The sequence below is a fragment of the Petromyzon marinus genome (assembly GCF_048934315.1).
Source record: "Petromyzon marinus isolate PM22_M1 ecotype Great Lakes invasive population chromosome 70 unlocalized genomic scaffold, UKy_Petmar_22M1.pri1.0 chr70_unloc.2, whole genome shotgun sequence".
Lineage (NCBI taxonomy): Eukaryota > Metazoa > Chordata > Hyperoartia > Petromyzontiformes > Petromyzontidae > Petromyzon > Petromyzon marinus.
In genome coordinates this window covers 414074-438224 of record NW_027422604.1, presented here as the reverse complement: position 1 = coordinate 438224, position 24151 = coordinate 414074, and the positions used below count along the sequence as shown (strand labels likewise).

Here is a 24151-nt window from a genome sequence, read left to right as displayed (position 1 = left end):
CTTGCCTGCCGGAGGAGCTCACCGATGGGACCTTGCCCAAATCTTTCAAGGATTTGTGAGCTCCTCACACAATCCAGCCTGGTTAAACCCAGGATAGATCGTAGGCAGGCCAGCCTAAATGTTTCTAACCGGCGAAGATGTTCCATTTGGGGGGTCCACGTTTCGCAAGCGTAGAGAAGGGAGGGAATGACCGTGGCCGAGAAGACCTGAAGCTTAGTGCGGAGCGACAGACCAGGTAGCTTCCACACAGCGTTACGCAACCGATGAAAAGATATTGCCGCTCGACTGATTCGGAGTGAGACCTCTGCTGTTAAACTGGAGCCAGTCATGAGCACACTGCCCAGGTATGGGAAACTCTCCACTCTCTTCACAACTGCCCCATCACCGATTGGGAGTTTTTGGGGTGGAGTGTCCGATGGTGCAAAATACCCAGGCAGGTGCTTAGTTTTGGTGGGGCTGATGGTAAGGCCCCACCTCTTAGTGGCACACTCCAGTCTCAGCAGCAGCGTCTCCAACTCCTCCTCTGAATGAGCAGCTATTACCAAATCATCGGCATACATAACGTGGTTGAGCAATAAGGAGCCATCCCTTGACCGCACCCGGGCATCGATCAGCGATCAACACACACCCACAAACACACACAGGTACACACCTAGACACACTCACACACCCACACTGGTACACACCCACACACACCCACCCACACTGGTATACACCCACCCTACACACACACCCACACTGGTACACACCCACCCTACACACACACCCACACTGGTACACACCCACCCTACACACACACCCACACTGGTACACACTGGTACACACCCACACACACACTGGTACACACCCACACTGGTATACACACACACTGGTACACACCCACACACACTCACACTGGTATACACACACACTGGTACACACCCACACACACTCACACTGGTATACACACACACTGGTACACACCCACACACACTCACACTGGTATACACACACACTGGTACACACACACTCACCCACACTGGTACACACCTACACACACCCACACTCACACTGGTATACACACACACTGGTACACACCCACACACACTCACACTGGTATACACACACTGGTACACACGCACACACACTGGTACACACACACTGGTACACACGCACACACACTGGTACACACCTACACACACACTGGTACACACCCACACACACTCACACTGGTATACACACACTGGTACACACCCACACACACTGGTACACACACACTCACCCACACTGGTACACACCCACACTGGTACACACCCACACACTCAAAACGGGAGCGATGTTGTTAAATTTATTTTTTATTTTTTTCTATTCGACTAACGAACCACCACCACTACCACCGCCGCCTGTGTTACAACCATCAACAGCAACACCCCCACAGCAACACCCCCACAGCACCACGACAGCAGCACGACAGCAGGTCGCCGTCTCCGTCACACGTGGTCACCGGTGCTGGGTGTCCTTCCTCTCAACAAGGAACCACAAACGAAACGCAGCAGCTGCAGCAGCTGCAACATCAGCAACAGCAGCTGCAACATCAGCAACAGCTGCAACAGCCGCAACAGCCGCAACAGCCAGCAGCTGCAACATCAGCAACAGCTGCAACAGCCGCAACAGCTGCAACAGCCGCAACAGCCAGCAACAGCCAGCAGCTGCAACATCAGCAACAGCCGCAACAGCCAGCAGCTGCAAAAATAGCAACAGCTGCAGCTGTTGTTGCTGCAGCTGTTGTTTCTGCAGCTGCAACAGCTGCAGCAGGCAGCAGCGACTCCGGCCCAATGCTGGAGGCAACGCTGACTGTGTCACAAATCAGCTGGTAGCCAGCTGAGTCAGGGTGCCATCAGCTGAGTCAGGGTGTCATCAGCTGCGTCACAAATCAACTGGTAGCCAGCTGAGTCAGGGTGCCATCAGCTGTTTCACAAATCAGCTGATAGCCAGCTGAGTCAGGGTGTCATCAGCTGTTTCACAAATCAACTGGTAGCCAGCTGAGTCAGGGTGTCATCAGCTGTTTCACAAATCAACTGGTAGCCAGCTGAGTCAGGGTGCCATCAGCTGTTTCACAAATCAGCTGATAGCCAGCTGAGTCAGGGTGTCATCAGCTGCGTCACAAATCAACTGGTAGCCAGCTGAGTCAGGGTGTCATCAGCTGTGTCACAAATCAACTGGTAGCCAGCTGAGTCAGGGTGTCATCAGCTGTTTCACAAATCAACTGGTAGCCAGCTGAGTCAGGGTGCCATCAGCTGTTTCACAAATCAGCTGGTAGCCAGCTGAGTCAGGGTGCCATCAGCTGCGTCACAAATCAACTGGTAGCCAGCTGAGTCAGGGTGTCATCAGCTGTGTCACAAATCAGCTGATAGACAGCTGAGTCAGGGTGTCATCAGCTGAGTCACAAATCAGCTGGTAGCCAGCTGAGTCAGGGTGTCATCAGCTGTTTCACAAATCAGCTGATAGCCAGCTGAGTCAGGGTGTCATCAGCTGTGTCACAAATCAGCTGATAGACAGCTGAGTCAGGGTGTCATCAGCTGAGTCACAAATCAGCTGGTAGCCAGCTGAGTCAGGGTGTCATCAGCTGTTTCACAAATCAGCTGATAGCCAGCTGAGTCAGGGTGTCATCAGCTGTGTCACAAATCAGCTGATAGCCAGCTGAGTCAGGGTGTCATCAGCTGTGTCACAAATCAGCTGGTAGCCAGCTGAGTCAGGGTGCCATCAGCTGCGTCACAAATCAACTGGTAGCCAGCTGAGTCAGGGTGTCATCAGCTGTTTCACAAATCAACTGGTAGCCAGCTGAGTCAGGGTGTCATCAGCTACGTCACAAATCAACTGGTAGCCAGCTGAGTCAGGGTGCCATCAGCTGCGTCACAAATCAACTGGTAACCAGCTGAGTCAGGGTGTCATCAGCTGCGTCACAAATCAGCTGATAGCCAGCTGAGTCAGGGTGTCATCAGCTGTTTCACAAATCAGCTGATAGCCAGCTGAGTCAGAGTGCCATCAGCTGCGTCACAAATCAACTGGTAGCCAGCTGAGTCAGGGTGTCATCAGCTGTTTCACAAATCAGCTGATAGCCAGCTGAGTCAGGGCGTCATCAGCTGCGTCACAAATCAACTCGTAGCCAGCTGAGTAAGGGTGTCATCAGCTGTTTCACAAATCAACTGGTAGCCAGCTGAGTCAGGGTGTCATCAGCTGTGTCACAAATCAGCTGATAGACAGCTGAGTCAGGGTGTCATCAGCTGAGTCACAAATCAGCTGGTAGCCAGCTGAGTCAGGGTGTCATCAGCTGCGTCACAAATCAGCTGATAGACAGCTGAGTCAGGGTGTCATCAGCTGAGTCACAAATCAGCTGGTAGCCAGCTGAGTCAGGGTGTCATCAGCTGTGTCACAAATCAGCTGGTCGCCAGCTGAGTCAGGGTGTCATCAGCTGCGTCACAAATCAGCTGATAGCCAGCTGAGTCAGGGTGTCATCAGCTGTGTCACAAATCAGCTGGTAGCCAGCTGAGTCAGGGTGTCATCAGCTGTTTCACAAATCAGCTGATAGCCAGCTGAGTCAGGGTGTCATCAGCTGTGTCACAAATCAGCTGATAGCCAGCTGAGTCAGGGTGCCATCAGCTGAGTCAGGGTGTCATCAGCTGAGTCACAAATCAGCTGATAGCCAGCTGAGTCAGGGTGTCATCAGCTGTGTCACAAATCAGCTGATAGCCAGCTGAGTCAGGGTGTCATCAGCTGTGTCACAAATCAGCTGGTCGCCAGCTGTCACTTTCTGTGTGTGTGTCACTGTCTGTGTGTGTGTGGGGAAGAGTAGGGAGTGGTGGTGCAGCGGTTAGCGCTACGCTGCGCTACGAACTCAGCGTCTCGGGTTTGATTCCTGGCTCACGGCCAACACCACCGGTGAAGATTATTTGAACCGGTTCCTGGGCCTCTCCTAGGTCGACTCAGCCTCAAATGAGTACCTGGTGTAGCGGTGTGTAGTGAACATCGCTAGCACTGGGGAGACAAAGGCGGCCGGGCGTGGTGCTGGCCACCCACTCCCTCGTGTGCCACAGTGCCGGTAGCCTTCACAGGTGCTGCTCGCTAACAGCACTTGCCCCTACAGTCCGTTAGAAGCTACACGGGGGATCTTTGTCTGTGTATAGGTGCTGCTCGCTACTCACAGCACTTGCCCCGACAGCCTGTTAGAGGCTACACGGGAGACCTTTGCCTTGTGTGTGTGTGTTGTCAGTGTCTTTGTGAGTCAGTCTATGAGTCTCTGTATGGGTCTATGGGGTTTCTATAAAGGTTTCTATAAAGGTTTCTATATATGGGTCCGGTTGAGGTTCCATTTTTCAAAACCACCACCATCATTATCACCGTTTACATTGCCATCACCTTGATGGAGATCACCACCATGATCACCGCAATCGTTACCATTATAAACCACAATTACCATCGCAAACTTCACCAACATAATGCCCATCACCACCATCACCACCACCACCACGTGTTTTACAGCACCACTTTATCAAGGGGTAAACATTCAGTGGTGGGTGGATGCATTGTGGACAGACTGTCACCCGCCATGGGAATGTGGAATGCCCACGCGGCACCACACGGCACTACGTGGTGCCACACAGCACCACGTGGCACCGCACGGCACCACGTGGCGCCACACAGCACCACGTGGCACCACACAGCACCACGTGGCACCACACAGCACCACGTGGCACCACACAGCACCACAGCACCACGTGGCACCACACGGCACCACGTGGCACCACACGGCACCACGTGGCACCACACGGCACCACGTGGCACCGCACAGCACCACGTGGCACCACACAGCACCACGTGGCACCACACAGCACCACGTGGCACCACACAGCACCACGTGGCACCACACAGCACCACGTGGCACCACACAGCACCACGTGGCACCACACGGCTCCACAAGGGGGGGTACGCATGCACGTGTTGTGGGGGGCGAGGGTGGGTGGGTGAGCGTGTGGGTGGCTGAGTCGGTGAGCGTGTGGGTGGGTGAGCGTGTGGGTGGGTGGGTGAGCGTGTGGGTGGGCGGGTGGGCGGGCGGGTGGGTGAGCGGGTGGGCGAGCAGGTGGTAGAGTGAGCGAGTGGTTGAGTGAGTGGTTGAGTGAGTGAGTGGTTGAGTGAGTGAGTGGTTGAGTGAGTGAGTGGTTGAGTGAGTGAGTGGTTGAGTGAGTGAGTGGTTGAGTGAGTGAGTGGTTGAGTGAGTGGTTGAGTGAGTGAGTGAGTGGTTGAATGAGTGAGTGGTTGAGTGAGTGAGTGAGTGGTTGAATGAGTGAGTGGTTGAGTGAGTGGTTGAGTGAGTGGTTGAGTGAGTGGTTGAGTGAGTGGTTGAGTGAGTGAGTGAGTGGTTGAGTGAGTGAGTGGTTGAGTGAGTGGTTGAGTGAGTGGTTGTGTGAGTGAGTGGTTGAGTGAGTGAGTGGTTGAGTGAGTGAGTGGTTGAGTGAGCGGTTGGTCGACAGGGCCAAGTAGGCCCCCAGCACCCTCCACCACCACCACCCACCACCACCCCCCACCACGCATCACTTGAGCTGTGAGTCAAGCTTGCTCTGGATGTGCTTGAAGGCGTCCACTCCCAGGTAGTCGGCCTGCCCTCTCTCCCACTGCAGCCTCCGCCTGTGCTCCTCCTCCTGCTGCTGCCCCTGCTGCCCCTGCTGCTGCTGCTGCCCCTCGGAGCCGGCGTGGGCAGCCACGGACAGGGACGACAGTGCCCACTGCAGCGACGAAACCTGGGCGCGAGCGTGGAACAGATGGGGATTAGTCCACGCACCGCGGCCTGCGCCAGATCCGTTACCTGGGCACAGCCAGGAGGGGCAGGGGGACTCCGGAACACCCCCACGGGGTAGGGAGCGAGCTGAGCTCACCCGTCCGCGTGTGATCCACCAACCCTCGCCGCTGCCGCCGCTGCTGCTGCTGCTGCTGGCTACACAGCGGAGCCACCGCAACCGCCACAGACAACAAAGACAAAGGTCCCCCGTGTAGCCTCTAGCAGGCTGTAGGGGCAAGTACTGTGAGTAGCAGCACCTATACAAAGACAAAGATCCCCCGTGTAGCCTCTAGCAGGCTGCAGGGGCAAGTGCTGTTAGCGAGCAGCAGCTGTAGACACAGACAAAGGTCCCCCGTGTAGCCTCTAACAGGCTGTAGGGGCAAGTGCTGTTAGCGAGCAGCAGCTGTGAAGGCTACCGGCACTGTGGCACACGAGGGGGTGGGTGGCCAGCACCACGCCCGGCCGCCTTTGTCTCCCCAGTGCTAGCGATGTTCACTACACACCGCTACACCAGGTACTCAGTTGAGGCCGAGTCGACCTAGGGTAGGCCCAGGACCGGTTAGGATAATAATCGTCACCGGCGGTGTTGGCCGTGAGCGGGAAACCGAACTGGGGTAACACCTGCGTCCATAGTGCAGCGTAGCGCTGATCATCACCGCCGTAGGAATGGGAATGCTTCTCAAATATAAAACCATAAACTACTTTTTACTTTTCGATTTAAAGCTTTCGTGACTGCAATGATTCATCGTCTTTGGTTCTTTCGGTAAAGTCACGTAGAATGAAATTTGAGGGCGCTTTGTTCCTCTCACACAGCTTAAAGGCCATGATCTGAACGTGGCTCTTTCACTCCAGCGCTGTCCTACCAGACAGTCTCGTCCCTTCACCTGATGAAGGCCGCTTGTGTTGTGGCCGAAACGTCGTGAGAATATTATTGTGTTATTTTATTTTATCAATTTATTATTTTATTCTCATTCTACGTGACTTTACCGAAAGAACCAAAGACGATACTTTTGACTTTGCCAGGAGCAAGGACCCGTGGCCTTCAACAAATGATAACAGCTCAACCACGTGGTGGCTTTATCATCATCATCACCACCACCACCACCACCGTGTGGAAATTGATCGCAGCAGCCAAAGACTCTTAAGCGCGTGGTGATGATGTTTGACTCGAAACGTGGAAGGGGAAAACCGGAGGATCCACGCAGCGACCACCACGGGCAGAGAGAGACGCAGACTCCAAATCTACAGCAGCAGCAGCAGCAGGCATCGTCAGGGTAGGGATTGAACCCACGACCTCCTGTGTACCAGGCGAGGTGATCAACATCTCATAGCCAGCGTGATGATGATGAGAGAGGTAGTCAACATCTCATAGCCACCGTGATGATGATGATGAGAGAGACACAAACTACAAATATACAGCAGCAGCAGGCATCGTCAGGGTCGGGATGGAACCCACGACCTCCTGTGTACCAGGCGAGGTAGTCAACATCCCATAGCCAGCAGCACAAACGAAAAGACAGGAGGAAAGAATTAAGCCATGCGCTCACCTCTCCAGCAGCAGAGCCACCACCACCGACACCACCGACACCACCGACACCACCGCCACCACCGCCACCACCGCCACCACCCCCGGCACCACCGCCGGCACCACCACCGGCACCAACCTCTACGCCGGCGGCGGCGTCCGCGGGCAGCGTGGGCAGCACGCTGCCGTGGAACAGCTGCCACCAGCGCTGCAGGAAGTTGGCGTGGTGTGGCAAGTGCTGCTGCTGGGGCTGGGGCTGCTGGGGCTGGGGCTGCTGCGAGAGGTCCGAGGAGGAGGAGGAGGAGGAGGAGGAGGAGGAGGCGACGGTGCCGGATTTGGAGTCGTAGCGGCAGTGCCAGGGTTTCACCGCGCCCAGGAAGTGGACCACCTTGACATCACCGCCGAATCTTGGAAGGGGGTGGAGAGGTGGCGGGGGGAGGGGAGGGGCTGCATTACCCCCACGACCTGATGGTCGACCTGATGGTGGTGATGGTGGTGATGGTGGTGATGGTGGTGGTGATGGTGGTGGTGATGGTGGTCGTGATGGTGGTGATGGTGGTGGTGGTCGTGATGGGTGGTCGTGATGGTGGTGGTGATGGTGATGGTGGTCGTGATGGTCGTGATGGTGGTGGTGGTGGTGGTGATGGTGGTGATGGTCGTGGTGATGGTCGTGGTGATGGTGATGGTCGTGATGGTCGTGATGGTGATGGTCGTGATGGTGGTGATGGTGGTGATGGTCGTGATGGTGGTGATGGTCGTGATGGTGGTGATGGTGGTGATGGTCGTGATGGTGGTGATGGTGGTGATGGTGGTGATGGTCGTGATGGTGGTGTGGTGATGGTGGTGATGGTGGTGTGGTGGTGATGGTGGTGTGGTGGTGATGGTGGTGATGGTGGTGTGGTGGTGATGGTGGTGTGGTGGTGATGGTCGTGATGGTGGTGGTGATAATGGTCGTGATGGTCGTGATGGTGGTGATGGTGGTGATGGTGGTGTGGTGGTGATGGTGGTGATGGTGGTGTGGTGGTGGTGACGGTGATGGTCGTGATGGTCGTGATGGTGGTGATGGTGGTGATGGTGGTGTGGTGGTGATGGTGGTGTGGTGGTGATGGTCGTGATGGTGGTGGTGATGGTCGTGATGGTGGTGATGGTGGTGATGGTGGTGGTGACGGTGATGGTCGTGATGGTGGTGATGGTCGTGATGGTGGTGGTGGTCGTGATGGTGGTGGTGGTCGTGATGGTGGTGGTGGTGATGGTGGTGATGGTCGTGATGGTGGTGGTGGTCGTGATGGTGGTGGTGACGGTGATGGTGGTGACGGTGGTGGTGGTGATGGTGGTGATGGTGGTGATGGTCGTGATGGTGGTGGTGATGATGGTAGTGATGGTGGTGATGGTGATGATGGTAGTGATGGTGGTGATGGTAGTGATGGTGGTGATGATGGTAGTGATGGTGGTGATGGTGGTGGTGATGATGGTAGTGGTGGTAGTGGTGATGATGGTAGTGATGGTGTGGTGGTGATGGTAGTGATGGTAGTGATGGTCGTGATGGTGGTGGTGGTGATGGTGGTGATGGTGGTGTGGTGGTGATGGTCGTGATGGTCGTGATGGTGGTGATGGTCGTGATGGTGGTGTGGTGGTGTGGTGGTGATGGTCGTGATGGTGGTGGTGGTGATGGTCGTGATGGTGGTGATGGTGGTGTGGTGGTGTGGTGGTGGTGACGGTGATGGTCGTGATGGTGGTGGTGATGGTGGTGATGGTGGTGATGGTGGTGATGGTGGTGATGGTGGTGGTGACGGTGATGGTCGTGATGGTGGTGATGGTCGTGATGGTGGTGGTGGTCGTGATGGTGGTGGTGGTGATGGTGGTGATGGTCGTGATGGTGGTGGTGGTCGTGATGGTGGTGGTGACGGTGATGGTGGTGATGGTCGTGATGGTGGTGATGGTGGTGATGGTGGTGATGGTCGTGATGGTGGTCGTGGCTTTGATGGGACCTGCCATCAGTTTGTTAGGGGGTGACCTGTGTGTGTGTGTGTCCGTCTCCATGTGCGTTCGACCCGTGGCACCTGGGTCTGCCCCGTGACCTCCTGCCAGCGGGCGTTCGACACTTCACGTGGCCTCAGGGTGCACATGGCCTGGCACAAGCGTCGTGGTGACGTCACCGCCACTTAGTGGCGAATGGCGGTTGTTGTTGTTGTTGTTGATGTGCGTTCGTGTGTCCGTGTGTGTGCGTGTGTGCACGTGTGTGTGTGCACGTGCGTGTGTGCACGTGTGTGCGTGTGTGTGCGCGTGTGTGCACGTGTGTGCGTGTGTGTGCGCGTGTGTATGTGTGTGTGTACGTGTGTGTGTACGTGTGTGTGTGTGTACGTATGTGTGTACGTATACGTGTGTGTGTGTGTACGTGTGTGTGTACGTGTGTGTGTGTGTGTGTACGTGTGTACGTGTGTGTACGTGTGTGTGTACGTGTGTGTGTGTACGTGTGTGTGTGTACGTGCGTGTGTACGTGCGTGTGTACGTGCGTGTGTACGTGCGTGTACGTGCGTGTACGTGTGTGTGTGTGTACGTGTGTGTGTGTACGTGTGTGTACGTGTGTGTGTACCGTTTGAAGGCCGGCATGTACGAGTACACGGAGGCGATGCTCAGGTTGTAGGTGAAGGGGAGGTGGCGCTCGATGTTCTCCGTGGCCCAGCGGCTAAAGAAGGTGTTCAGCAGACCCTGGTCACCCCCTACACAGACAAAGATCCCCCGTGTAGCCTCACACAGACTCTAGGGGCAAGTGCTGTTCATAGTAGCGAGTAACAGCAGCACCTATACACAGACAAAGATCCCCCGTGTAGCCTCACACAGACTCTAGGGGCAAGTGCTGTTCATAGTAGCGAGTAACAGCAGCACCTATACACAGACAAAGATCCCCCGTGTAGCCTCACACAGACTCTAGGGGCAAGTGCTGTTCATAGTAGCGAGTAACAGCAGCACCTATACACAGACAAAGATCCTCCGTGTAGCCTCACACAGACTCTAGGGGCAAGTGCTGTTCATAGTAGCGAGTAGCAGCACCTATACACAGACAAAGATCCCCCGTGTAGCCTCACACAGACTCTAGGGGCAAGTGCTGTTCATAGTAGCGAGTAGCAGCACCTATACACAGACAAAGATGCCCCGTGTAGCCTCACACAGACTCTAGGGGCAAGTGCTGTTCATAGTAGCGAGTAGCAGCACCTATACACAGACAAAGATCCCCCGTGTAGCCTCACACAGACTCTAGGGGCAAGTGCTGTTCATAGTAGCGAGTAGCAGCACCTATACACAGACAAAGATGCCCGGTGTAGCCTCACACACTCTAGGGGCAAGTGCTGTTCATAGTAGCGAGTAGCAGCACCTATACACAGACAAAGATCCCCCGTGTAGCCTCACACAGACTCTAGGGGCAAGTGCTGTTCATAGTAGCGAGTAGCAGCACCTATACACAGACAAAGATACCCCGTGTAGACTCACACAGACTCTAGGGGCAAGTGCTGTTCATAGTAGCGAGTAGCAGCACCTATACACAGACAAAGATCCCCCGTGTAGCCTCACACAGACTCTAGGGGCAAGTGCTGTTCATAGTAGCGAGTAGCAGCACCTATACACAGACAAAGATCCCCCGTGTAGCCTCACACAGACTCTAGGGGCAAGTGCTGTTCATAGTAGCGAGTAGCAGCACCAATACACAGACAAAGATCCCCCGTGTAGCCTCACACAGACTCTAGGGGCAAGTGCTGTTCGTAGTAGCGAGTAGCAGCACCTATACACAGACAAAGATCCCCCGTGTAGCCTCACACAGACTCTAGGGGCAAGTGCTGTTCATAGTAGCGAGTAGCAGCACCTATACACAGACAAAGATGCCCCGTGTAGCCTCACACAGACTCTAGGGGCAAGTGCTGTTCATAGTAGCGAGTAGCAGCACCTATACACAGACAAAGATCCCCCGTGTAGCCTCACACAGACTCTAGGGGCAAGTGCTGTTCATAGTAGCGAGTAGCAGCACCTATACACAGACAAAGATCCCCCGTATAGCCTCACACAGACTCTAGGGGCAAGTGCTGTTCGTAGTAGCGAGTAGCAGCACCTATACACAGACAAAGATGCCCCGTGTAGCCTCACACAGACTCTAGGGGCAAGTGCTGTTCATAGTAGCGAGTAGCAGCAGCACCTATACACAGACAAAGATCCCCCGTGTAGCCTCTAACAGGCTGTAGGGGCAAGTGCTGTTCATAGTAGCGAGTAGCAGCACCTGTACACAGACAAAGATCCCCCGTGTAGCCTCTAACAGGGCTGTAGGGGCAAGTGCTTTTAGCGAGCAGCAGCTGTGAAGGCTACCGGCACTGTGGCACACGAGGGGGTGGGTGGCCAGCACCACGCCCGGCCGCCTTTGTCTCCCCAGTAGCGATGTTTACTACACACAGCACCAGGTACTCAGTTTAGGCTGAGTCGACCTAGGGGAGGCTCAGAACCGGCTCATTTAATCGTCACCGGCGGTGTTGGTGGCCGTGAGCGGGAATCGAACTCGGGACATAGCCGGGTTCATAGCGCAGCGTAGCGCTAACCGCTGCACCACCACTCCCCACACCACCACCATCACCACCACCATCACCACCATCACCACCACCGTCATCAACCACCACCACACTGAGTGACTGAGTGGGCAGGCAAGTGAGCGAGCTGGTAAGTGAGTGGGTGAGCTGGTGAGTGAGCTGGTGAGGGAGTAGGTGAGTGAGTGGGTGAGCTGGTGAGTGAGCTGGTGAGCTGGTGAGCGAGCTGGTGAGTGAGCGGGTGAGTGAGCGTGTGAGTGAGCGTGTGAGCGTGTGAGCTGGTGAGTGAGCGGGTGAGTGAGTGGGTGAGCTGGTGAGTGAGCTGGTGAGTGAGCTGGTGAGTGAGCTGGTGAGTGAGCTGGTGAGTGAGCTGGTGAGTGAGCTGGTGAGTGAGTGGGTGAGCTGGTGAGTGAGCTGGTGAGCTGGTGAGCTGGTGAGTGACTCACCATCGAAGCTGCCTGTGGAGCGAGCGAGCTCCAGCAGCTGGCTGTACGTGTCCAGCTGGTGAGCTGGTGAGTGAGCTGGTGAGTGAGCTGGTGAGTGAGCTGGTGAGTGAGCTGGTGAGTGAGTGAGCTGGTGAGTGAGCTGGTGAGTGAGCTGGTGAGTGAGCTGGTGAGTGAGTGAGCTGGTGAGTGACTCACCATCGAAGCTGCCTATGGAGCGAGCCATCTCCAGCAGCTGGCTGTACGTGTCCAGCTGGTGAGTGAGCTGGTGAGTGAGCTGGTGAGTGAGTGAGTGAGCTGGTGAGTGAGCTGGTGAGTGAGCTGGTGAGTGAGCTGGTGAGTGAGTGAGTGAGCTGGTGAGTGAGCTGGTGAGTGAGCTGGTGAGCTGGTGAGCTGGTGAGTGACTCACCATCGAAGCTGCCGGTGGAGCGAGCGAGCTCCACCAGCTGAGTGTACGTGTCCAGCTGGTGAGCTGGTGAATGAGCTGGTGAGTGAGCTGGTGAGTGAGCTGGTGAGCGAGCTGGTGAGTGACTCACCATCGAAGCTGCCTATGGAGCGAGCCATCTCCAGCAGCTGGCTGTACGTGTCCAGCTGGTGAGTGAGCTGGTGAGTGAGCTGGTGAGTGAGTGAGTGAGCTGGTGAGTGAGCTGGTGAGTGAGCTGGTGAGTGAGCTGGTGAGTGAGCTGGTGAGTGACTCACCATCGAAGCAGCCTGTGGAGCGAGCGAGCTCCAGCAGTTGGCTGTACGTGTCCAGCTGGTGAATGAGTTGGTGAGTGAGCTGGTGAGTGAGCTGGTGAGCGAGCTGGTGAGCGAGCTGGTGAGTGAGCTGGTGAGTGAGCTGGTGAGTGAGCTGGTGAGCGAGCTGGTGAGCTGGTGAGCTGGTGAGCGACTCACCATCGAAGCTGCCTGTGGAGCGAGCCATCTCCAGCAGCTGGCTGTACGTGTCCAGCTGGTGAGTGAGCTGGTGAGTGAGTGGGTGAGCTGGTGAGTGAGCTGGTGAGTGAGCTGGTGAGTAAGCTGGTGAGCTACTCACCATCGAAGCTGCCTGTGGAGCGAGCGAGCTCCAGCAGCTGGCTGTACGTGTCCAGCTGGTGAGTGAGCTGGTGAGTGAGCTGGTGAGTGAGCTGGTGAGCGAGCTGGTGCGTGAGCTGGTGAGTGAGCTGGTGAGTGAGCTGGTGAGTGAGCTGGTGAGCGAGCTGGTGAGCTGGTGAGCTGGTGAGCGACTCACCATCGAAGCTGCCTGTGGAGCGAGCCATCTCCAGCAGCTGGCTGTACGTGTCCAGCTGGTGAGTGAGCTGGTGAGTGAGTGGGTGAGCTGGTGAGTGAGCTGGTGAGTGAGCTGGTGAGTAAGCTGGTGAGCTACTCACCATCGAAGCTGCCTGTGGAGCGAGCGAGCTCCAGCAGCTGGCTGTACGTGTCCAGCTGGTGAGTGAGCTGGTGAGTGAGCTGGTGAGTGAGCTGGTGAGTGAGCTGGTGAGTGAGCTGGTGAGTGAGTGACTCACCATCGAAGCTGCCTGTGGAGCGAGCCATCTCCAGCAGCTGGCTGTACGTGTCCAGCTGGTGAGTGAGCTGGTGAGTGAGCTGGTGAGTGAGCTGGTGAGTGAGCTGGTGAGTGAGCTGGTGAGTGAGCTGGTGAGTGAGCTACTCACCATCGAAGCTGCCTGTGGAGCGAGCGAGCTCCAGCAGCTGGCTGTACGTGTCCAGCTGGTGAGTGAGCTGGTGAGTGAGCTGGTGAGTGAGCTGGTGAGTGAGTGACTCACCATCGAAGCTGCCTGTGGAGCGAGCCATCTCCAGCAGCTGGCTGTACGTGTCCAGCTGGTGAGTGAGCTGGTGAGTGAGCTGGTGAGTGAGCTGGTGAGTGAGCTGGTGAGTGAGCTGGTGAGTGAGCTGGTGAGTGAGCTACTCACCATCGAAGCTGCCTGTGGAGCGAGCCATCTCCAGCAGCTGGCTGTACGTGTCCAGCGACGGGCGGAACACAAAGAGTCCAGAGTTGAAGCAGTCCGGCCAGCCGGGGTCGGGAGCCGCTGACAGCTCCTCCCTGTCAAAGAGGTCGTCCAATGGGGCGACGGCCTGGAGACACGGGGGGGGGGGGGGGGGGGACACGGGGGGGGGGGGACACGGGGGGGGGGGGGACACACAGAGACAGACAGAGACACAGAGACACACACAGACAGACAGAGACACACGGAGACACACGGAGACACAAAGAGAAACACAGAGACACAGAGAGACACACAGAGACACACAGAGACACACAGAGACAGACAGAGACACAGAGAGACACACAGAGACACACAGAGACAGACAGAGACACAGAGAGACACACAGAGACACACAGAGACACACAGAGACACACAGAGACAGAGACACACAGAGACAGACAGAGACACACAGAGACACAGAGACACATAGAGACACAGAGACAGACAGAGACACACAGAGACAGACAGAGACACAGAGAGACAGACAGAGACACAGAGACACACAGAGACACACAGAGATACGCAGAGACACACGGACACAGAGACACACAGAGACACAAAGAGACACACAGAGACACGGAGACACAAAGAGACACAGAGACACACGGAGACACAGACACACGGAGACACACGGAGACACAAAGAGACACAGAGACACACAGAGACACACAGAGACACAAGAGACACAGAGACACAGAGACACACAGAGACACGGAGACACACAGAGACACGGAGACACACAGAGACACACGGAGACACAAAGAGACACACGGAGACACAAAGAGACACACAGAGACACACGGAGACACAGAGACACAGAGACACACAGAGACACACGGAGACACACTGTCACAAGGGGGTTCTCTGTGTGACGAGTCTATGGCTAAGGCTCCCCCCACAGGGTTCAGTGTTAATCACTGTGGGGGGCTCCCCACAGGGTTCAGTGTTAACCACTGTGGGGGGCTCCCCCACAGGGTTCAGTGTTAATCACTGGGGGGGGCTCTCTGCCCCCCACAGGGTTCAGTGTTAACCACTGTGGGGGACTCCCCACAGGGTTCAGTGTTAATCACTGGGGGGCTCCCCACAGGGTTCAGTGTTAATCACTGGGGGGGGGCTCTCTGCCCCCCACAGGGTTCAGTGTTAACCACTGTGGGGGGCTCCCCCACAGGGTTCAGTGTTAACCACTGTGGGGGGCTCCCCCACAGGGTTCAGTGTTAACCACTGTGGGGGCTCCCCCCAAAGGGTTCAGTGTTAACCACTGTGGGGGCTCCCCCACAGGGTTCAGTGTTAATCACTGTGGGGGGCTCCCCCACAGGGTTCAGTGTTAATCACTGGGGGCTCCCCCACAGGGTTCAGTGTTAACCACTGTGGGGGCTCCCCCCAAAGGGTTCAGTGTTAACCACTGTGGGGGGCTCCCCCACAGGGTTCAGTGTTAATCACTGTGGGGGGCTCCCCCACAGGGTTCAGTGTTAATCACTGGGGGGCTCCCCTCACAGGGTTCAGTGTTAACCACTGTGGGGCTCCCCACAGGGTTCAGTGTTAACCACTGTGGGGAGCTCTCTGCCCCCACAGGGTTCAGTGTTAACCACTGTGGGGGGCTCTGTGCCCCCCACGCTCACCATGGTGTCTGCGTCCATGAACACGGCCTTGCTGTACTGGGTGAGCGTCCAGCAGTGAATCTTGGTGAGGGTCACCCCCAGCTCAGGGCGCTGCATCAGAGAGAGGTGGGCAGAGTCCCCAGACTCCATCACGTCCACCTCCTGCACCAGGTCAAAGGTCACGCGCAGCGCCGACCTGGGGGGAGGGGGGTGAGAGGGGGGGGTGAGAGGGGGGTGAGAGGGGGGGGTGGGAGGGGGGGTGAGAGGGGGGGTGAGAGGGGGGGTGAGAGGGGGAGGGGTGAGAGGGGGGGTGAGAGGGGGGGTGAGAGGGGGGTGGGAGGGGGGTGAGAGGGGGGTGAGAGGGGGGGTGAGGGGGGTGAGAGGCGGGGGTGAGAGGGGGGGGTGAGAGTAGGGGCAAGTGTGTGAGTAGCGAGCAGCACCTACAGACACCCAGACACACCACTCCCCCATCACCCACCCACACACTCACACACTCACTCACCCACACACCCACCCGCACCACTCACACACTCACCCACACACTCTCACTCACACACCCACCCACACACACGCTCACCCAGCCGCTCACCCCACACACTCACCCACACTCACTCACCCACACACTCACCCCCTACCTGTAGGCTGGTGAGACGTGTGGGGTGACTAGGATGGCGAGTTGAGCCGTGGTGCCCTGGCTCGTGCAGGGAGTGAGCCAGCACCAGGTCCACTCACCCACACACTCACTCACCCACACGCTCACCCACACGCTTCACCCACACGCTCACCCACACGCTCACCCACACACACCCACACACTCACCCACACGCTCACCCACACACACACCCACACACACTCACCCACACGCTCACCCACACACTCACCCACACGCTCACCCACACACTCACCCACACGCTCACCCACACACTCACCCACACGCTCACCCACACACCCACACGCTCACCCACACACCCACACACCCACCCACACACCCACCCACTCACCCACACGCCCACCCCACACTCACCCACACGCTCACCCCACACTCACCCACACGCTCACCCCACACTCACCCACACGCTCACCCACACACACTCACCCGCACACTCACCATACACTCACCACACACGCTCACCCACACGCTCACTCACACGCTCACCACACACGCTCACCCACACGCTCACCCACACGCTCACCCTCACGCTCACCCACACGCTCACCCACACGCTCACCCACACGCTCACCCACACGCTCACCCACACGCTCACCCACACGCTCACCCACACGCTCACCCACACGCTCACCCACACGCTCACCCACACGCTCACCCACACACACGCTCACCCTCCCACTCACCCTCCCACTCACCCACCCACCCACACACTCACCCCCCTACCTGTAGGCTGGTGAGACGTGTGGGGTGACTAGGATGGCGAGTTGACGCGTGGTGCCCTGCTGGTGCAGGGAGTGTACCAGCACCAGGTCCACTCACCCACACACTCACCCACACACTCACCCACCCACACACCCACCCACACACCCACCCACACACTCACCCACCCACACCCTCACACTCACCCACACACTCACCCACACACTCACCCACACGCTCACTCACTCACCCACACACTCACCCACACACTCACCCACACACTCACCCACACACCCACAGTCTCACCACCCTACCTGTAGGCTGGTGAGACGTGTGGGGTGACTAGGATGGCGAGTTGACGCGTGGTGCCCTGCTGGTGCAGGGAGTGAGCCAGCACCAGGTCCACTCACCCACACCACTCACCCACACGCTCACTCACTCACCCACACACTCACCCACACACTCACCCACACACTCACCCACACACTCACCCACACACTCACCCACACACTCACCCACACACTCACCCACACACTCACCCACACGCTCACCCACTCACCCACACACTCACCCACACACCCACACACCCACAGGCTCACCACCCTACCTGTAGGCTGGTGAGACGTGTGGGGTGACTAGGATGGCGAGTTGACGCGTGGTGCCCTGCTGATGCAGGGAATGTGCCAGCACCAGGTCCACTCACCCACACGCTCACCCACACTCACCCACACGCTCACCCACACGCTCACTCACTCACCCACACACTCACCCACACACTCACCCACACACTCACCCACACACTCACCCACACACTCACCCACACACTCACCCACACACTCACCCACACACTCACCCACACACTCACCCACACACTCACCCACACACTCACCCACACACCCACCCACTCACCCACACACTCACACACCCACTCACCCACCCACCCACACACTCACCCCCCTACCTGTAGGCTGGTGAGACGTGTGGGGTGACTAGGATGGCGAGTTGACGCGTGGTGCCCTGCTGGTGCAGGGAGTGTACCAGCACCAGGTCCACTCACCCACACACTCACCCACACACTCACCCACCCACACACCCACCCACACACCCACCCACACACTCACCCACCCACACCCTCACACTCACCCACACACTCACCCACCCACAGGCTCACCCCCCTACCTGTAGGCTGGTGAGACGTGTGGGGTGACTAGGATGGCGAGTTGACGCGTGGTGCCCTGCTGGTGCAGGGAGTGAGCCAGCACCAGGTCCACTCACCCACACGCTCACCCACACACCCACACGCTCACCCACACGCTCACTCACTCACCCACACACTCACCCACACACTCACCCACACACTCACCCACACACTCACCCACACGCTCACCCACACACCCACACACTCACCCACACGCTCACCCACACGCTCACTCACTCACCCACACACTCACCCACACACTCACCCACACACTCACCCACACACTCACAGTCTCACCCCCCTACCTGTAGGCTGGTGAGACGTGTGGGGTGACTAGGATGGCGAGTTGACGCGTGGTGCCCTGCTGGTGCAGGGAGTGTGCCAGCACCAGGTCCACTCACCCACACGCTCACCCACACTCACCCACACGCTCACCCACACGCTCACTCACTCACCCACACACTCACCCACACACTCACCCACACACTCACCCACACACTCACCCACACACTCACCCACACACTCACCCACACACTCACCCACTCACCCACAGTCTCACCACCCTACCTGTAGGCTGGTGAGACGTGTGGGGTGACTAGGATGGCGAGTTGACGCGTGGTGCCCTGCTGGTGCAGGGAGTGAGCCAGCACCAGGTCCACTCACCCACACCACTCACCCACACACTCACCCACACACTCACCCACACACTCACCCACACGCTCACCCACACACCCACACGCTCACCCACACACTCACCCACACACTCACCCACACACTCACCCACACGCTCACCCACACACTCACCCACACACTCACCCTCACACTCACCCACACACTCACCCACCCACCCACAGTCTCACCACCCTACCTGTAGGCTGGTGAGACGTGTGGGGTGACTAGGATGGCGAGTTGACGCGTGGTGCCCTGCTGGTGCAGGGAGTGTGCCAGCACCAGGTCCACTCACCCACACACTCACCCACACACTCACCCACCCACACGCTCACCCCCCTACCTGTAGGCTGGTGAGACGTGTGGGGTGACTAGGATGGCGAGTTGACGCGTGGTGCCCTGCTGGTGCAGGGAGTGAGCCAGCACCAGCGCCCCCTTGGCGTAGGAGTCGTTGGTCGCCAGCGTCACAAACGCCTCGTCTGCGGGGGGTCAACAAAGGGTCAACAAAGGGTCAACAAAGGGTCAACAAAGGGTCAACAAAGGGTCAACAAAGGGTCAACAAAGGGTCAACAAAGGGTCAACAAAAGTCCAATAGGTTAACAGGTCCACAATCTGTGAATAGATCAACGGGTCAACACCTGGTCAGCAGGTCACCTGCAGGTCAGCAGGTGACCTCCTGACCTGCAGGTGACCTGCAGGTCAGCAGGTGACAAGGCTGGGCCGCCAGTGGGGGGTGGGGGTCACGTGACTCCACTCACTCACCCACTCACTCACTCACTCCTCACTCACCCACTCACTCACTCACTCCTTAACCCCTCCTCACCCACTCACTCCTCACCCACCCACTCCTCACCCACCCACTCCTCACCCACTCACTCCTCACTCACTCCTCACCCACCCACTCCTCACCCACTCACTCCTCACTCACTCCCTCACCCACTCACTCCCTCCTCACCCACTCCCTCACGACAGCCGCCATTCGCCACTAAGTGATGATGACATCACCACGGCGTTTGTGCCAGGCTAGGTGCACCACGTGAAGTGTCAAAGGCTCTCTGCTGGCAGGAGGAGGTCACGGGACAGACCCAGCAGGTGCCATGGGCTGGCCAACCGAGCTGACCGGTAGATTCACCACCAGCTGTGCCCCCCTACTGTGCCAGGCTAGGTGCAGGAGGTCACGGGACAGACCCTGCAGGTGCCATGGGTTGACCGACTGAGATGACCGGTAGATTCACCACCAGCTGTACCCCCCCCTACTGCACGCACACAGACTCACGCACGTGACAGATCTCCCGTACAGCCTTCACGTACTGCTGGAGCAAGTGCTGTTAGCGAGCACCTACAGACGGCACACACGTGACAGAGATCTCCCGTACAGCCCTCACGGACTGTTGGAGCAAGTGCTGTTAGCGAGCACCTACAGACGGCACGTGACACAGATCTCCCATACAGCCTTCACGTACTGCTGGAGCAAGTGCTGTTAGCGAGCACCTACAGACGGCACGTGACACAGATCTCCCGCACAGCCCTCACGGACTGTTGGAGCAAGTGCTGTTAGCGAGCACCTACAGACGGCACGTGACACAGATCTCCCGTACAGCCCTCACGGACTGTTGGAGCAAGTGCTGTTAGCGAGCACCTACAGACGGCACGTGACACAGCTCTCCCGTACAGCCCTCACGGACTGTTGGAGCAAGTGCTGTTAGCGAGCACCTACAGACGGCACGTGACACAGCTCTCCCGTACAGCCTTCACGGACTGTTGGAGCAAGTGCTGTTAGCGAGCACCTACAGACGGCCTGCACCGCGCCCGCCCGGCCACCTTTGTCTCCCCAGGGCTTGGCGATGTTTACCGCGAAGCAGCGCACCAGGTACCCAGGGCAAGCCCCCAGGAGTGGGGATCAAACTCGGCTCTCTGCCGGGCTCGTAGCCACCGCCGCCGCCGCCACGTGGGAATTCCACATTCCCGTGCCGGGAGCCCGGCACCGTCCCGGGTTGCTCACCTGCGGCGGGCGGCATTATGCAGGCGGCGGTGGCGCAGTAGGAGAGCAGCGTGGAGAGAGGCTGCTTAGCGAGGGGTGGCAGCAAGCCCATCGCTCCTATTAGTGACCCACCAACCCCCTTGATTATTACGCAACCAGTCATGAGCAACCCCCCCAACTCACTCAGTGACCCACCAACCCCCCACTCACTCAGTGACCCACCAACTCACTCAGTGACCCACCAACTCACTCAGTGACCCACTAACCCCCTTGATTATTACGCAACCAGTCATGAGCAACCCCCCCCAACTCACTCAGTGACCCACCAACTCACTCAGTGACCCACCAACCCCCCACTCACTCAGTGACCCACCAACTCACTCAGTGACCCACCAACTTACTCAGTGACCCACCAACTCACTCAGTGACCCACCAACCCCCCACTCACTCAGTGACCCACCAACTCACTCAGTGACCCACCAACTCACTCAGTGACCCACCAACTCACTCAGTGACCCACCAACCCCCCACTCACTCAGTGACCCACCAACTTACTCAGTGACCCACCAACTCACTCAGTGACCCACCAACTCACTCAGTGACCCACCAACTCACTCAGTGACCCACCAACTCACTCAGTGACCCACCAACTCACTCAGTGACCCACCAACTCACTCAGTGACCCACCAACCCTATTGCAACAATCATATACGCAAATCGTAATAGGCAAACCCCTATGGGATATAACACCAATCCTATTAGCGACACCCTATTGCCAAATCCTACAAAGACACCAACAGAAATCCTATTAGCGACACCCTATTGCAACAATCCTACAAGCAAATACACCAACAGAAATCCTATTAGCGACACCTTATTGCAACAATCCTATAAGCAAAGACACCAACAGCAGTCCTATTAGCGGCACCCTATTGCAACAATCCTACAAGCAAATACACCAACAGAAATCCTATTAGCGACACCTTATTGCAACAATCCTATAAACAAAGACACCAACAGTAGTCCTATTAGCAACACCCTATTGCAACAATCCTATAAGCAAAGACACCAACAGAAATCCTATTAGCGACACATTATTGCAACAATCCTAGAAACAAAGACACCAACAGCAGTCCTATTAGCGACACCCTATTGCAACAATCCTACAAGCAAAGACACCAACAGAAATCCTATTAGCGACACCTTATTGCAACAATCCTATAAACAAAGACACCAACAGCAGTCCTATTAGCGGCACCCTATTGCAACAATCCTATAAACAAAGGCACCAACAGAAATCCTATTAGCGGCACCCTATTGCAACAATCCTATAAGCAAAGACACCAACAGAAATCCTATTAGCGACACATTATTGCAACAATCATCGTCGCAGCATTTAAGATGACACAGCCACCACCACCATCACCACCACCACCACCACGACCCCCCATCACCATCACAAGACACAGACAAAGGTCCCCCGTATAGCCTTCAACAGGCTGCTGCTATTGCTGGGGGCGGGTGGGCCAAGTTCTTCTCCCGACAGCACGCTGGGTCAACATTTACGATTATATTATTGTTTAAAAAAAAACCTGTTATAATTTGTGTTCGTGTAGCAGTTTTATAATTATTATATTTTATATACACAGAGAGAGCGAGAGACAGAGCCAAGCAGCACACCACGTGGGTTAATGTGGACCCGCAATGCAGAGGCGATGGGAGATACCAAGTGCAAGTGGATGCCGTGGGGGGTATTTCTGGACCGTACCAACTCGCACAACAACATTCAGCACCCAACGCGGCGTAGAGCGGCTAACTAAAACTATTAGCACCATCTGACCATGTGTTCAGGCAGTTCCGCTGAGCTTGCCAACTCGTTTGTGTTCAAGAGCGACCCACTGGCCATCACCAGTGAGAGCAAACTCAACCACGTGGAAGCTTCGCGTGGCCTAGCAGCAAAACACTCTCAACGCGCGATTCTACAGACTCATAGAGACCCATAGAGACGCACAGAGACCCATAGAGACCCACAGAGACCCACAGATACCCACAGAGACCCATACTGACCCACAGAGACCCATACTGACCCACAGAGACCCACAGAGACCCATACTGACCCACAGAGACCCATACTGACCCACAGAGACCCACAGACCCATACCGACCCACAGAGACCCATAGAGACCCACAGAGACTCATACAGAGACCCAGAGAGACCCATATAGACCCAGAGAACCATACAGACTCACAGAGACCCACAGAGACCCATATAGACCCAGAGAACCATACAGACTCACAGAAACCCACAGAGACCCATAAAGACCCACAGAGACCCACAAACCCATAGAGACCCATAGAAACCCAGAGACCCACAGAGACCCACAGAGAACCATACAGACCCACAGAGACCCACACAGACACACAGATACCCACATAAACCCACAGAGACCCACATAAACCCACAGAGACCCACACTACTTGTCAGAAGCGACCTGCCCAACATAAATGATAGCTCAGCACAGTAGCCGACATCGTCATCACCACGTGGACATTCAGAGCAGCAGCCAAAGACACCCGAGACGTTTGGTGATGTCGACTTGAAATGTGGAGGGAAAAAACCCGGCGGACTCCCAAATACACAGCAGCAGCGGGCATCGTCAGGGTCGGGATCGAACCCACGACCTCCTGCGTACCAGGCGAGGTAGTCAACATCTCTTAGTCACCGTGATGATGATGAGAGAGAGAGAGAGACGCAGACTCCAAATATACAGCAGCAGCAGCAGGCGTCGTCAGGGTCGGGATCGAACCCAGGACCTCCTGCGTACCAGGCGAGGTAGTCAACATCTCTTAGTCACCGTGATGATGAGAGAGAGAGACGCAGACTCCAAATATACAGCAGCAGGCATTGTCAGGGTCGGGATCGAACCCAGGACCTCCTGCGTACCAGGCAAGGTCGTCAACATCTTAGCCACCGCAAGCTCAGTCTAAATGAGGCTCTTGAGCAAATGG

General features: G+C 56.8%; 1 protein-coding gene and 1 long non-coding RNA gene across 3 annotated transcripts in view; one reads left to right on the top strand and one right to left on the bottom strand.

The window, feature by feature from the left end:
- The window catches only part of LOC142908102 (uncharacterized), a 228097-nt gene extending 223710 nt beyond the window's left edge, over positions 1-4387 (top strand). Inside the window, exon 2 of the long non-coding RNA XR_012931600.1 lies at positions 4164-4387. This is a non-coding gene — a long non-coding RNA (uncharacterized LOC142908102). The remainder of the gene's footprint in view (positions 1-4163) is intronic.
- Positions 1317-23867, bottom strand: LOC116957177 (glycogenin-1). Of its 2 annotated transcripts, XM_076058326.1 has the most exons (7): positions 21164-23867; positions 19505-19640; positions 15947-16121; positions 14253-14415; positions 9931-10057; positions 7477-7744; positions 1317-5774 (listed from the first exon to the last, which is right to left on the bottom strand). In XM_076058326.1, the coding sequence occupies exons 1-7, from the start codon at positions 21303-21305 to the stop codon at positions 5568-5570; spliced, it is 1218 nt and encodes a 405-aa protein (XP_075914441.1). In that variant the 5' UTR covers positions 21306-23867; the 3' UTR covers positions 1317-5567. The 2 variants fall into 2 exon arrangements, with proteins under 2 accessions (XP_075914441.1, XP_075914440.1); XM_076058325.1 differs by lacking the exons at positions 19505-19640; positions 21164-23867 and adding an exon at positions 16561-16641.
- Positions 23868-24151: the final 284 nt, after the last annotated feature.